Source organism: Pteropus alecto, unplaced genomic scaffold, assembly GCF_000325575.1.
Source record: "Pteropus alecto unplaced genomic scaffold, ASM32557v1 scaffold94, whole genome shotgun sequence".
In the NCBI taxonomy this organism is placed as follows: domain Eukaryota; kingdom Metazoa; phylum Chordata; class Mammalia; order Chiroptera; family Pteropodidae; genus Pteropus; species Pteropus alecto.
The window spans coordinates 3050147-3066905 of NW_006437736.1; the positions used below are offsets into that span (position 1 = coordinate 3050147).

Genomic DNA, 16759 nt, shown 5'->3' on the forward strand with positions numbered 1-16759 from the left:
TTATGGCCACACAGGTAACCCATTAAACCCCTGCTAGGCTCCAACATGAAAGCCCAGATTCCTCTTGGCAGGTGTCACCTTGCAGAGCCGAGAGCAGGGAAGGAGGGAGGCAATGCAGCAGCTGTGAGAACAGTGTTGGGTTGACATTAACGATACCAACAGCCGGCTCGGTTCCAGCACGCCCTCCGCGCCTGGGTAAGTGCTTCAGGACGTTAGCGCGTTTAAACCCTGAGACGACCTATGGGAAGCATACTCCCTTCAGCTCTATGCATAAACGCAGAAATCGAGGCACAGAGAAGTGAAGTCACTTGCCCAAGGACACACAGCTCAGCAGTGGTAGAGCCCTGCAGGAAGTGGGAAGGAGATGCTAAAGAAAGAGTGGGTGCCCTAGTGGGCCTGGAAAAGGACAGAGACACCACGAGATACTAGTTGCCTGGAACGACGGAAGTTTCAGCACCGGGGAGCGGGCACCTCTGAAAGTAACTCGGTCAGTACTCTATAATAATGACAATCGTGGTCATGATAATAGCACCTAACGTTTACACAGTTCCCAGCATTCTACGTTTCTACATTTACTCAGAACATTCGGTCAAATATTGAAGACCTGCTATGTGCTGGGCAAACAATGCACACAATGAGTATGGCCTTGCCTCCACGGAGCTCAGAAAAATGTGGAAATAAACATATAAGGGCAATCTCAGTTTTAGCTTTGTTGGTAAGATGATAAAATCCACACCTCAAAGCTTCCTCTCTGAATGGCTTCGAAGTTAGTTAGCCACGGCGTTTGGAAAATCAAGGTAAGTTTCAGAAGGGAAGGAGCAAAGATTCTGTGAGGGAGGGAGAAACATGGATAATTTACTCTCTCTTACTCTGCTCATGGATACCCAATACTAATATTTGTTGATACTTCCTTCTTTGGGTTCTAAACATTCTTTTATCTTAGCCCTTCTCTTTATCAACGTGTTCATGGGACAACAAATTCAGTAAAAATATGCCAGAAGCAGAGATCTTGCTTGTTCCATGGATTGGACTAACGATCTGGCTCAGGGCCTCTGCTCGTAAAGGCTAAAAACAGTGGGGAATGAGGCCGATAAGGTTAACACGAGTAACTGCAAGCTAGTGTGCGTTCGCCAGTGAAAAACCCTCCTCCCTCCCAAGTATTATAAAGTCACGAGATGCCCAGCTGGATATTGTATTTCTGATCCATGGCATTGCCGAAGTCTTATCCTTGTTCGCTGAAACCTGCTAAGACATTCATCTGCCTTCGTGATTTGCAGTCACTGGAAATACACATCCAGGCCATTCCAAATGCATTTGAAAGTCAGGCTCCATCACACGATGGAAAAGTCAGGCTCCAAGGTTATATGAGATTTACAGAGGAAGTAAAAAGAAGTTAAATACTGATACCTGCTACAACATGGACGAATCTTGAAAGCATGCTAATCAGTAAAAAGAAGTTAAATACTGATACATGCTACAACATGGACGAATCTTGAAAGCATGCTAAGTGAAAGGTCATAAAAGTCGTAAAAGGTCACAGATTGTGTGATTCCATTCATATGAAATTTCCAGAATTTGCAAATCTATAGAGACAAAAAGTAGACCATCGGTGGCCACGGCTGGAGGGAGAGATGAATGGGGAGTAACTGGTAATGGGTATGGGGTGATAAAAATTGGATTTCAGTGATGAAAATGTTCTGAAATGAGATAATGGTGGTAATAGTCACACAACTCTGTGAATATACTACAAACACTGAATTGTACACTTTAAAGAGGGTGAATTTTATGACATATGAATATGTATCTCAATAAAGCTGTTATTTAAAAAATAAAAGTCAAGCCCTACCACTGCAGCTATGGTAGGTCTTATCTCCCTGAATTAAATAGAAGGTTATATGAGATTTACAGAATGAAAACCAGGCAGCATGTAATCATGAGAGTTTGAGTATATTTCTACACAGGAAAATAAGTACGAGTTATTCTGTGTTTAAAGAATATCAGATCAATCCATCATGTCAATTTAAGGTTAATTGTTAAAATAATTTCAAAGCAGATTTTTACAAAGCATAGTACAAAAACAAAACACTTTTTAAGAAGCTCATAACCAGCAGGTGGTAATTTGGGGCTTTTTGGATTCATTTTAAGTGAATATTAGTTCAAATTATCCCCAGAGAATTTCTGGCTAGGATCCAGCTATATGTCACACGTATTTGGCTACAATCTCAAATCTTCAAGATAACCTGAATTGCCGGGGTACCTATTCCCATCTACAGATAAAGCTACTGATGCCAGAGAAGCTAAGGAACTTGGCCAAAGTTGCTCCAATAGGAAGAGACACCGATAGTGTTTAAACTCAGGTCTATCTGGCTCCAAAGCCTACTTTCGCTCTTCCTCCTCATCCTATGACATTTCACAAAGTTTCCCTGAACCAGAGGAAATAGCTCCCTTTGCTTGTAGCCCCAAATAAACAGTATTTGTTCTATGCAACACCAATAAGAGTAACTTTAACCAAAATTTTGTGTATTTACTTTAATCTTAAGTGATTACATGTGTGAACATAAACAGAACCAAAAACATATGTGGATACTAAAGTATTGCTATTATTACTTAGCTATTTTCTGAAGTCACTAAGAAGAGGAAAAATAATTTCCTATATTGAGATCATCTGATTAGTAAAGGGGGCTTCTCTCCCACCTAGAGATGGAGCCGGAACAATACTGTGAATAAAATTAAAATTATGACGGAAAACCTAGGGGGTTTGAAATCCGTGGCTGCATAGACCCATGGGATTCAGGCTGGTCTTCAACACTTTGGATCGTGCAGACCCTCCCAGAGGCACCGTTTCACTGGGGATGTCATCTGAACTGTAAGGGGCACCCAGGAGAATCTCACGGAGAGGAGACGGGCAGGCAGCCTGAGCGTTCTCTGCCACAAACATCACACGGGCAAGAACAAGAAAAGCATATTTACAGACAAATATTGCCATCCTATTGGTTTATTTTTGACTATTCTGTTTCTCAGGGGAACAGGAAATGTAAAAGAAAGGAAGGTTTGTATTTTGGTAGGGCAGGTTTAGTTTAATTTTTCTAAATATGCTACCAGTATTTTTCCAAGAATACTTAAAGCGGGAGGAGGTGATACAGAGTGTTCAGAGGTGGGATTGTAAGGGCAGAGGACGTTAAACTGGGCTGAGACCACAGACCTCACTCAGCAAACATCTCCTGGGCCCCTCCTATGTGCCAGGCCTGGGTGTAGGGCAGACCCAAGAATGAAGGCAGGTGGGATCTCTATCTTAGGCACCTGGGTGGGTTGTGGGACTGTTGACCGAGGTCGGGATACAGGAAAAGGAGAAAACATTTTTTGATGGGAACGCATGAGGTCACTTAGAAATGTTGAGTTGGAGGTGCCTGCGAAACCACCTGGGGGCCAAGTTCAGGAGGCAGGTCTGTAACTCAGGAGAGGCCTAAAGGTTCGCCGATGGACAGCAACAGATACAGACGCACAGCTTCTCCCAGAGCTCAGTCTCGTGAGGAATTCAGACATTCACCCAGCAATCACACCGATAAATTAAAAGATGGCAGAAAGGCTACGAAGGAGAAAGAGGGGAAGGGGCATGACCCAGGTAGGGAGGCGAGAGCCAGCTTCTTGAGGAAGCTGCTTTGGAGCTACAGTCTGAAGCACGGATAGGAGGAGCAGGGACAGCATGCCAGACAATGAGAACAGCATGTGCAAAGGCTCTGTGGCCACAGGGAGCAAAGCTAGTATCAAGGTCAGATAGAAAGCCGGTCAGGCTGAGACAGAGAGGCTGATGGGGGCCCTAAGGAAGATGGGGCTGGGGAAGAAGGCAGGGGCCAGATCACACAGCACCCTCCCCGTAAGCCACGGTGAGGAACTTTGTCGTGACATGTTTTCTCTTTAGAAGTGTCAGTCATCTAGGTGGTATTTTTTAGGTTTGTCACAATATTAAAGAATTGGAAAGGATTGTCGAAGGTCGTCTTGTCTCTTCTCCTCACTTCAGACAGGGATGTCTTTATGTTCGGTGCTTACTTTCCATGGAGATTCTGTCAGATACCACACGCCAAGGTGAGGGTTTATCAAGCAGCTGTCAGGACATTTCTCATCTCTCTTTTAAATGTTTCTTTTTTAAAGGCCTGTAACAAACCCCGTGTCCAGGCTGCCCCATTTCTGTCAAAGGCTTTATCATGCTTCCTGCTTTCAACCTGGGCATCAGGCTTCCTTCTCTCCCCTTCCTGTCTCCAAGAAGTGACTGCGCCCTGTCAATCAGCCTTGGATGTCCCCCTACCCACACTGGTCATGGATGCGAAGGGAAAGGAAACTAGTGTAGATCGCCGTCCTACTACGCGGCAGGCCTGGGACATCCTCTTTCTCTCCTTAAACCTCTCTGCTGGCAACGACCATTTGGTAACTGACACCTATTATAATGTCGACTTCTCAAGTGACCTCCTTACGAGGTGGATGAGGAAACCGAGTCACAGAGTGGTGAGTAACCTACCCGACAACAGCTCGTAACCGTAGGTGCTGGAACTAGATGTAAACTCTGCGGGGTCCTTCTGGCTCCACGCTGCTCCCCCACGCTCTGAACCGAAGCCAGTCTTGTACCAATGAGTCCGTTGGCCTCCACCTACCTGCTCGAATCAAATTAAATGAGTGGACACAGATCTGAGCACATGGGAAGCACTTGGTGGCAGAGAGCATGATTATCCAGAAGCAGCAGAGTGGGCGCTAGGGGCAGGGCAGTGGGCTCTGGGCAGTAGCTCTAGCCGAATCTGAGCTCCCCTACTTTCTAGCTGAGTGATCCTAGGCAAGATACTTCGCCTCTTTTGGCCTTCATTTTCTTAAATGCGGATAAAAAAGGAGCTACCTCATAGAAGTGTCAAGAGATTTAAATGAGGCAGTATGTATAACGTGCTTAGCACTGTGTCTGGTACAACGTAGGTGCTGCAAAAATGAGAGCCGTTGTTGCCACAGCCTCCCGAAGAGTCTCCCCAACTCTGCTTTATACGCATCTACCCTCTGCACTCCAATTTTCGATCGCTGCCCAATGCCCACAGAACACAACCCAAACCCTACCTGCGGCATAGGGGCGCTTCGAGCCGCCACTTCCCATATTTCCACCTGAATTCTCACTGCTTCCCCAACAAGCCTCCCACTTAAACCAACTTTATTGAGTCCTTGTCCCCAAATCCTTTCTGACTCTGCCTGTTTCCACGTGACATCCCTCCCTGCCGTGGGAGGCCGTGTCTAACAAATCGACTGCATACACAGCGTCTACTGTATGCCGGGCCTATGTGGAGCCTGAAGATAACAGCGGTAAACAAAACCAGCAAGCATGTGGTTTTATCAAAGCACCTACAGCGGAGTGGAGAAATGGACACAAAGGAAATGAATATATAACTACACATGGTGGCCAGCGCCGTAAAGGATGTGGTAGAGATGATAACAGGAAGGACCTACTTTAGACCAGTGGCCAGGGGACCACTCTCTAGGGATAGAGAATTTCAACTGAGATCTTAGTATGAGAAGAGATTGACCTGGAAGAGTGCTAGGAAGAGTCTTTCGGAAAAAGGGAGCAGCATGTGCAAAGGCCCTGTGGCTAGAGGGAGCAGCATGTGCAAAGGCCCTGTGGCTGAAAGGCCCGGATGTTGGAACATAACTGATAGGCAAATGTTGGGGTGGGGAGGAGGGAGAAACACAATATGAAACAGTGAGGTCGGCAAGGATTGGATTAGGCAGAGCCGCACAGGCCTGGAATAGAGGCCCGGCTCATTTTTGGAAACCTTCCCAGACGTCTTTGGTCCTTGATTTCCTCCTCCAGACTCTTCCGAGCCTTGCCATCCCTATCACTTAGCCAGAAGCAGACACTTCATATTTAAATCTCTAGAAAGTCATGAATGTAGAGGAGATTGCCTCCTTCGGCGGAAAGCAGCACCAGACCGCTCAGGTCCCAGCTCTCCAATTCCACGGCTTGAAGATGAGGTCGCTACGGTGCCCATCTGGGTTCATAGTGCTGAGAGAAGGCCCAGCATGGGCACTGGGCCACCCCCACTTATTTCGCTTTCCTGGGAGACTTGAACAGGGCCCTTATCAGGGTGAGGATCTCGGATTTCAAAAATTGATCTGCGCCCTCTCACAGGATGTCAGGCCTCTCATGCCATGGGCAGTGGTGAACTCCGGAGCCCCTGGGGGCATGTGAGGAGGGACAGGGAGCCTGAGAGAAACGTGAGGGCTCGCCATCCCCAGGGGAAGCAGTAAAACTATTGTTGGGAAGGGAAGAGAGAAAATAGCCGACTTGGTGACTTGTCTGTGTTCGGGAAGGGGCTGGCATGTTGCGAATGAGTGGAACCGGGAATGGCCTTTGAAACACGTTTGAACAGCTTGGGAAAGGGAAGTGGGGGAGCGGGGAGAAGTCACACGTGGCTGTGGGGACGCTCCACCGCTCCTTAACTGTCTGACCTTGGGCAAATGGCTTGCCTCCGATTTCTTACCTACCGCATGGGGAATGGGAAGAATGCTAATATATAAAGTGCCTAGTACCATTACAAGACACTCAATAAATGTAGTTGTTATTAGCCTGGGAGATTAGATGGCAGGTGGACTCACCCAGTGTGCAATACCACGGCACCCACTTTCGTTTCTCGAGCCCTAACAAATGACTTTAGAAACCTATCAGAATGTCTCCAGATTTTGCTGGTTCTCCCCTTGAAAAGCACTCAGCCTGGCCTCTAAGAATTAAGACTCTAATTTATAAGGACGTGCACACAAAGGTATTTAGTGATCATGCTTGCAGTGACCGAGAGAATTACACAAATGTCCATCAATAGGAAAATGGCTGAAGAATTGCATCACACATGTCCTATGGAGTATTGTGAAACTATCAGACCTACTGGGTTAAGAGTGTACCTATTGATAGAGGAGAGGAAGTGTGCACAGTGTAATATCAAGTGGAAAAAAAAAAGCCATTTTGAAAAAACAAATATCAAGTTCAACCATATGTGTGTATACACGCTTGCAGAGAGTGAGTTCAATGAACGATGGGCTGGAATATACACCAGACACGCCAGGAAGGTGAGATCAGTCACCAGGACTGGGAATTAGGGGAGAGAGATAAGGGAAAAAATAAGACTGGGGTGAAAATAGGGAAAAGAAACTTAATGAGTAATATCGAGTGAGAAGATAGATATAAAATTCTATCTCTAATATTATTGCAGAATCTCCCATTTTTAAGTGGACATAGAAATGAGGATTATAATGTGGACCAATAGCCTGATTTGATTAGATAATGAGGTAGTAAGTAGACAATCTTCATCTTGAATTTCTATAGTCATTTGAAGACTGTTATTCCAATTTTAAAAAGTGTCACTTAAAAAAGAAGAAGAAAGAAAAACCCTCGGGAATGCCCCCTCTCTCTCCATCAACCCCATTCCAGTCCAGGTCCAACCAGTGGCACTTCTGTGTTAGTCGTAATCAATTCCAAATTGGTCTCTGGCCCAACTGTCTCTCCGGATACAATTCATCCTACACGCAACTGGCAGATCTTTCTCCTACCCCAGAACTGAGCTATTTCCCCACAGCTCTTGCAAGCAGCACACTCTTCCCTTAAGCTTCCCCCCAATAATCTGGCCCCAAAGTTGCCTCTTCCTTCTCCCCAAATCCAGCCCGGAGCCTTGCCAGCCGGCTCTAAAAAAAATGCAATTCTCAACAAGTCAAAGTAAAAAAAATTGCAAAAGGAACTTTCCCCTGGCATCAGGAAAATTCATTGCTTTAAATAAATTTTCAAAATACTGTCTTTGAAATATCTTACTGTAAATTCTCCAATTTTTCTGGATTGACTCTCTGTGTCCTATAAATCCAGATACAATTTCTCCTCCCACTATTTCTGACAATTAATATGTACACACCTCCTTCAATTTTGTTTGAGAATTGCTGGAGAAGAGCACTCAGTTGAAATATATACTTCTAGTTAGCAATCATGTCCAAAACAGCTTTATTGCAGGTAAATGGGTCTTTGTTCATTATAGCTCACGAAGAATCTAAACACCCACCATGGGAAGATCATGACACTATACCACTCAGCCCTTGAGGAACGCTGAGCCTTCTTCCTACCCACAACCTACTCATCCTTCAGAATCGTCAGAGCCTTCCTGTCCTATGGAGACTTGCTTATGACTCCAGCCACCCAGACTTGCCCGCCAAGCTGCCTTGTTCTGCGTTTTCACTGTCCAGCCCATCTCTCCAAGATAAGAAATTTTGTCTCCATCATGTGTGTCCTGCACAGCACAAAACACATAGTTCTCACTCCATTAACACCCATTGAATTGATTGATTTGATATTATTTTATTGATCATTATGATTAGGGGAGAGCATTTGTTGCACCCCAGATAAGCATAAGGTCCCCAGGGAAGTGTGCCTTGGCAGAGAAAATACCCGATTAAAAGTCAAAATACATGAGTTTGATTTCTGGTTCTGCTATTGTGTGGCATGAAAACAATCGCTTCACTCTCGGGGCTTCGGTTTCTAGGAGGACCCATGTATTAGTTTCCTATGGCTGCTTTAAAGAATTGAGCAGCTTAAAAGAACGCCCCTTTATTACCTCACAGTTTCGTAGATCAGACGTCCAGGATAGCATGACAAGGTTCTCTGCTTAGGGTCTCATGAAGCCGAAATCAAGGCGCCAGCACGCTGGGTTCTCCTCGGAAGCTCAAGAGTCTCTTCCAAGCTCGTTCCTGGTATTGGTGGAATTCAATTCTTTGCACCTGAAGACCTGAGGTCCCCATTTCCTTGCTGGTTATCAGCCAGGGACCACCTTCAGCTCGTGGAGGCTGCCCACATTCCTTATCACGTGGCCAGCTCCATCTCAAAGTAGGAATGGCGTGTTGAGTCTTTCTCATGCTTTGAATCTCTCTGCCTTCTCTTCTGCCACCAGTCTAAGGAAAAAATTCTCAGCTTTAAAGGGCTCGTGTGATTTAATTAGGCCCTTCCAGACAATCTCCCTATTTTAAAGTCACCTGTATAATATAATACAGAACAACTATTATACGATATTGTATGACAATCTCGGCCCATCCATAGTCTCCAGAGATTGGGGTGGGACATCTTAAGTAGTATTCCTAGAAATTCTACCTATCACAACACGGTAACATAGAAGCTAGGCAAAAATTCTTGCTAAGGTTCCTTCAGATTCAAAATGACAGACTTTAATCACCTCTGATTACTCCCTCTGGTGCAGCCTTTGTTGGAGTTCATTTCCCTCCCTCACATACTACCAGATACTGCCCACCTGGGGCCTCTGCTCTCCCTCCTCCATCATCCAGCCCTCCTTCATCTCCCTCGTCGCCCCACAAAGTTAGAGTTAGCTCCTTCCTCCTCTCAATTCTACTCCATGCTTTGAGGTTGAACCTCCACGTGGTGCTAAGCAGCTTTACATCCCTTGTTTTATTTCTCCTCCCCCGCCACAGTCCTGTGAGTTGGGCCTTATCCCCATTTTGCAGATTAGAGAACTAAGGTTCAGAGAGGTTATACATCTAACCCGAGATGAAACAGAGAGTAAGTTTAACTCCAACATTCATGTTCTTTCCAGTACTCATCAGCATGTGGAGAAATTATTAAGCTAGGAGGGGCGGAGGGGAAGAGAGAGCACACCAATTTCCTCTCATCTCAAGCTCCATCTTAAAATGAGATCGCAGCGAAGCCCTACTAGTGACCAGGCCCGTGAGTGGATGGCTGGCTGGGTGTGACGATTCTGCTGGGGGACGAAAGCCACGTGGTGAAAATGCACCCATTCATTCCCCTTTACAACCCTCGGATGGTAAAATGTGTCTTTCAACGTCAGGTGTTGGGAGCTCTTTCCTTGCTTGGGAAAGCATGAGTCAGTACAGCCACTTTAGAGCAATTTGGTAATATCCGGCAAAACTGAGATGAGCTTTGCCCTGACCCAGCATTTCCACGCCTGTGCCTGTGCCCTGGGGAAACTCCCCTACCTGTGCAGAGGGGAGTATTGTTAAGAACGTTCGTACTATTATCGTTCGTAATTGGACAGAGAAAAACTGCCTAAACATTCATCAGCAGAAAACGGACAAGTAGAAATGTGTTCATAAAATGGAATGCTATGCAGCAGTTGAAAGTGAACCAGTGCTGTATATATCAACGTACATGAATCTCACAAACACAATGTACTCAAAAAGTTGTCCAGCAATAGATTCTTTTGATACCATTTACATAAAGTTTTAAAACGTGTAATATATATTGTTTAGGGATCATATGTAATAGTTAAAATATGAATATATGTAACTAACTAAACAATAAACATACAATTTATATAATGGTTACGTTTGGGGCGGGAGGAAGGAAGAGATAAGAAAGATGTACATCAGAGGCTTCGACTATTTGGTCAATGGTTTATTTCTTAAGCTAGTTGATGTTTACAGTATTGCTCTTGAAGTCTCTTTTCATGTGTCAAATATTTCATAATAACTATTAAACTGACAAATATTTCAGAATAACTATTCAACTGCCACTAGGAATATGCTTGTTCCATAACATTAAGTGGAAAGAGCAGGAAGCAAAATTGGATATGCACAGTACTCCTAATTTTGTAAGAACAGAACATATTGAAAGAAAAAAAAATAGATTAAAAAAGAAGACTATCAGATAATACACCAAAACCATTAAAAGTCTGAGGGTGATTTGTATTATCTTCTTTCTACATAACGACATAGCACTTTATTATATTTTCCCAACTTTTTATAGTGTGTACATATTGCTTCTGGAATAAAACCATTGTCTCTTTTTAAGATGCATTTGTTCACTCTAGACAACAGGATGTAGTCAATTTTAGCGTGAATGAAGGGGAAATTTTTTGATTCCGCATCTACCGCGGGAAGCCCGGATGCTAGACCTCAGAGGAAACTGTTCACATCAAGCCGAGAATTTGACAGACGCTAGTTCAGTCTCAGCCCCACCCCTTCTCAGCAGCTACCCTGAGTCTCAATTTTCCTATCCATGGAATGGTAATAAAAATACCTTCCCTGCTTACCTCATAGAGCCATTGCAGGGGTAAAATGAGATGCAGTTCATCAAATGGCTTTGTGGCCCACAGCAGACCCTTTTCAGCAGCTAAAGCAGCATCTCCATGTCAGACTAGCTGCTGGGCACCAAGAGGAAAGAGCTGGCTTCCTCCTCTCAAAGCTCCCAGAACATCAGGACAGACAGCACTGTAGGGGACAACCTAAGACAGAACGACAGGCACCAGAACAGACAACTGCGCAGCATAGAGAGTTTGGCTGGGGCTGATCCAAGTCGGGGGAGAGACACTATTACTAAATACTTGGAAGTGATAACCTGTGCCCCTGAGCAACTCCAAATGTACTTCTAGACACAAGCAAACACATCTCAGACAACATAGGAGCAGCATGAAGAAGAAATGCAGAGCCTCGGTCTAAACCTGGTTCCCTCATTTCCTAGCCGAATGACCGTGGGCATGGGCTGGCACCTGATCTTTTGAGCCCCGTTCTCCTCCTCCGTCATCGGGAGAGGTGTGCCTGCCTTGTTGGTCTTGCTCAGGGGACTGACTGAAGCATAGATTCCATGTCCGGTGCCTTTCCTGGGTCAGGTAGTGTTCTGGGAGCTGGGGATGCAACAGGGAACCAAACAGCCCAGGCTGCTGCCCTCGTAAGTCTAACTAACTGTCTAAAGATCACACAGGGCAGGCACTCGGCACAGTGGCCCACACTATGTGGCCAATAAACTCTTGTGCCCGTGGCGGGCATGGCCCCTATTATTAAGAACCTCACAGGGTGGCCTAGCGAGGGCTTGGGGGAGGGAATGAGAGTTTCCAGATATTTGAAGGTCATTGGGGGACTGACGTAAGGCAGAACTATGGCCGGAATGACAAAGCTGTCATTCACTGAGTACTTACAATGTAAGGGCCTCACACACAGTAACTCGTTTAATCCTCACAGCAACCCCCATGGGATGGATACTCACGATCCCCATTTTACGGATGAGGACACTGAGGCACAGATCCATGCGATAACTTGTCAGAGGTCTCACAAGCCAGGGTGTGAACCCGGTCCGCTGGCTCTGCTTCACTAGCTCTCTAAATTGACGGGTGCCCAGGCAGACTGGTTTTTAGAGCTGTTCTTTGGAAGCCAAGAACACTGGCATTTGGGGTGTTCGAACTACAGCAGGAGGACCATCTGTCAAAGCATCCGTCTAGGGATTCCTGACGATATCAGATGAGTGACTCTTCCTACAGAACAGGCAGGGCCCAGGATCTCTAAGATAATACCATTTACATAAAGTAAATGATCATTTCTTGTCTCTTTCAGCTCACGGCCCCTCACTTCCCTGTGGTGGTCAAGCTGGGACACGCCCATGCCGGAATGGGAAAGGTAAGAGAAGCAGCTCTCACGCTCACGTTAATACTCACACATCTTCCCCAGATCACCTGTTTCCCTCCCTCTCTGTCCCCCACTATCCCCAGCTTAGCCCGTCTGCCCAGAAAAAGAGTGTTAGAATACCCCAGAATGTACTTCCTCCCCTTCCCAGCCTACGTGGCATGGAACCTCTCTCCGGCTCAGTCCATACTTGTGGAAATCTACCTGGAATTGCTGGCTAATTGTTGCCTATGATTGTGGCTCCAGGGAAGTGAATGTAAAGCATTTTTTTAGTTGGTGATTCTTTTGTTCCTGTCATCATCTCCATGGCTACGCTGTAAGCTCATGTCTTACTTATCTCTTTGTCACCTGTGGGGCTAACATCCGTAAGATGGCAAATGCATATGGCTCCACGGAGGACGTCTTTGGAGTCAGTTAGCTTCTGCCAAAGTAAATAATATATTTTACACAGTCGCAGCTGACATATCATGACAAACTATATTGGTCAGATTCTTTTAGCTGCAAATGTAGAAACTCGACTCAGAATTGTGGGGGGAAAGCTAATTCATTGGTTTGAGCCGTCAGGAAGTCTGGAATAGTTCTTGATAGATTAGAACAGAGCTGGATCCAGGAGCTCAAAGGAGATCATTAGAGCTCAATCTCCTCTATCATTTGACTCCGTTCATCTCTACTCAGTGTTTTCTTTAGATAGTCAATCAACATGGCTGTGGGTGGCCCACCCTGGTCCCTAAGCTCACCATACTAGAGAAAGAAAGGCCCTGTCTCTTTCCAGCATCTCTATAGCTGATCTAATGGAGGAACATGGATCAGCCTCGTTTGGGTTCCTGTGCCCACCCCTAACAAGTGGATATGGAGATGTATTCAGCCTCACTCAAACCCTATGGATCAGGGTCTCCACAAGAAATGGAGATTTACTCCTAAGTAAGAGGAGAGGGCACGTGGGGAAGTGTGGGGAAGGCGGCTACCACAGGCCTCCTCTCCAACTTCTGGCTCAAATAGAATCACATGAGAACATGCGGATCTCAGTGCCCATGGGAGGGACCTGAGCCCAAGCACGAGGCCCAGTATAGGCGATCCTAGATGAAGGACAGCGGGGGCCAGTAGAAACCTTGCTCTGAGAAGGCCCAGCCCGGCCATAAATAATCCTGCACCTTGCACCTGCCCCATCCTGTTATGCCTTCCGCATCCCCTCTTCCCACCTAAATTCCATCCCCTTCAGGCAGCAGAGTGGAAAGAGCCAGGCAGGCAGGGCACGCGCAGCTCTGACGTTTGTACGAACTGGAGCAAGGTGCCGTCGCCTCACTTCTCTTGGCCTCCTCATCTGTGGAATGATGATAATTTTAATAGCCGCCTTTAAAATGAACCCTCCCGCCACACTACATCTCCCTAAAAAGCACACATTGTGAGTGCAGAGACTTTTGCCTGTTGACCCACTACTGTATCCTATAGTGACCCCTGGTGCACAGTGGCCCCTCGGTTTGTTGGTTGAGTGGATGGACGAGTGAATCCTCCTTTAGAAGCAACCCTGTGTCTGCTTCCCACCGTCTCTCCTCCCAGCCCCCTCCACTCGGCTGAGGCTGCCCTCCCTGTGGTCCCCAGTGACCGCTAATCCAGAGGGCACTTTTCAGTCCATATCTGAATTGACCTCTCTACATCAGTTAAAGCGGCTGGCCATCCTTCCTACCCCGAAACTCTTTCTCCAGTGATGCTCCTCTCTCGAATCTCCTCCTCTCTCTCTGAGCACAGTTTCCTTCAAGGACCTTTCTTCCTCCCATCTTAAACTGTGTCTATTCCATGAGCACAGGCCATCCGAGTGCTAATCCACTTCCTCGTCTTCAGCGGTCATCTGCATCCCAGCAGCCCTCAGTCACGTGTCCTATCCAGAGCCTCAGGCTCTTATATCCAGTTACCTCCACAATATCTCCACCTTGTCTCCCATGGAAACCTCCAACTCTAAACATCCCAGACACATGCCCACGATCTTCCCAGACAGCCTTCTCCCCATCCTCATCTTCATCCTCCTCCTCCTGTGCCCCTCTCTGCAGCAGGAACCACCAGTCCCTTCAGCGTCTCAAAACAGAAATCTGGGAGTCATCTCCGCTTCTCCTCCAAATCCAAATGGTCGTCAAGTATTGTCGCTTGCCCTTTATTAATGTTTCTCAAACTTGTCCCTTTCTTTCCACCCACTGCCACCATAATGGACTATTCTAATCATAAGAGCACCGTAACTTCTTTAGGAATCAGTCAAACTAGACTAGAGGATTCCCAAGAATTAAATTCTGTTTCTAAAGCTTAAAATAATCCCAGACAGGAAATAAAAAGAAGGAAATACTTAAAAAGATTGACGCAATTCTCCAGGGAGTTGGGGGGGGGAGGGGCGGTCTGCCTCTGAGAAACTCAGGCCCAAAAGGGACTCCCAAAACGTGGAAAGGAGGACACACCTCCAAGGAGAGAAAATGTCACTGACCGGAATAAACAGGTTTGCAAAAAAGCTGAGATCAAAAGAAAAGGGTTTTTCTTCATATGTTTGGAATAAGAAAACTATCAAAAATGGTCTAGATATGCCAACTGAGCAGATGATGTCATATTCATGGCTGAGAGGGAGAAACATAAAATTGGTACCTTCTGTGGTACTTCTACCTTCTCTCGAGAAGAAAGATTGTCTGGCTGGAGACCAGCAGGGACTAGCGGGAAGCTGATGAAGACATTGTCAGTAAACTCAGTGTTGCTGGAAATTCACCTAGGACCCTGTGGATGAAATTGCTAACCCATCCTCAATTATATTTTCCTCCTTTATTCATATAAAAGGATAGAAAGATGAAAAAAAGTTCCACGTGAAGGAAACTATAGGTGGTTTGAAGTGCCTGGAAATATAAGGAATTCTAACAAACAAGAAAGACTCGAAGACAAGAGAGAGACTAATACCCTCTTCTATTAAAACGAGAAAAGTCGATATCACAAAGCACAGAAATTAAAATACAGTGAAACGCCATGCAGTTTGGAAAGCACTTAGCCAGTTAGGAGGTAATCGTGAGAGCACCGTAACTTCTTTAGAAATCAGTCAAACTAGACTAATGGTTCTTATATGAAGGGAGGGTGAGCTCTGCAGTCCAGGAGGCATTTGGCCATATCTACAGGCAATTTCGGTTGTCACAACTAGGACTGAGAGAGATTCTACTGGCATCTGGCATCTCTTGGCTGGAGGCCAAGGGTGCTGCTGCATGTCCTACAGTGCCTGAGACGGTCCCACACAAGAAAAAATTATACAACCCAAAATGTCAGTCGTGTCAAGGTTGAGAAACCCTGGACAAAACTAATTTCATTTCCTTTTCCTTTTGTTGAAAGTTTTGCCAGACTATAAACCAGAGGAAGCAGTGGTTATTTTAGAGTTCAACATGTTTCAAAGTCTGTCCCCAAAATTATAATTATTCAGGATGCTAAGGGCTATTTTGGTCAAATAGGTTTGGGAAACTCTGTGCTAAAGTAAGTTTTATTGCAGAACTTCTCAGAGTCATAACTTTTATTCATATACATTGTAGGGGTAAAACAACAGGAAAAAGTGTGCAGAATTTCCCAGATTTGCCTGACCCCAGAAACCTTTGATCATTTTTTTATTGAGATGCTTGTCCTTTTATTAATTTCTAAATACTCTTTGTATATTAAGCACATTAATTCTTTGTCATATTTTGCAACTATTTTTCTCCATTTGACATTACATATTCATTTACTATTCAGTTCTTAACCATTTTTAAAGTTTTTCTCGATGTAGTCGAATGTTTCCATCTTTGAGAGGCATTATGTTCCAGTGGCTAAAGGAATTGATTTGAATCAGGTCACACCACCTGTTCATTGTGAGACCTTAGGTAAATTACTTAGCTCCCCCACCTTAGCGTCTTCTCATGTAAAATGAAGATAATAGTATCTACCTCATAAACTGTTTGTGAAGATTAAGAGACATTATGCGTATCAAGCACACAGTGCCTAGAACACAGTGGGGACTCAATAAATATTAGCTGTCATTATTACTAAGAACGTTCAAACCTACTCTCGGGACCCAAAATCCAGCTGAAGTCACTAAGGGAGATATGACTAAACAGCAGCATCTGTCAGAGACTTTATTTCATTTGGCTGCAAGTTCAGTGTGAATCAGATGAGTAGAGAGTTGCCAAAACCTCTAATCCCTAAATGCCCAATTGATAGATGAAAATGTGCTCAACTTCATTAGTCATTAGGGAAATGCAAGTTGAAACCACAATGAGATGCCATTATATAACCACCAGAATAACTAAAAAAAAAAAAAAAAAAAATTAATAAAACTAAGGGTTGGAAATGCAATGGAAAA

At 45.1% G+C, this 16759-nt stretch overlaps 1 protein-coding gene across 2 annotated transcripts in view; it reads left to right on the forward strand.

The window, feature by feature from the left end:
* The window catches only part of SYN3 (synapsin III), a 420224-nt gene that overhangs the window by 343113 nt on the left and 60352 nt on the right, over positions 1-16759 (forward strand). For both annotated transcript variants that reach the window (XM_006914505.3, XM_025048692.1), the window contains exon 7: positions 12349-12411. In XM_006914505.3, the coding sequence (XP_006914567.1) occupies positions 12349-12411 (63 nt within the window). The remainder of the gene's footprint in view (positions 1-12348; positions 12412-16759) is intronic.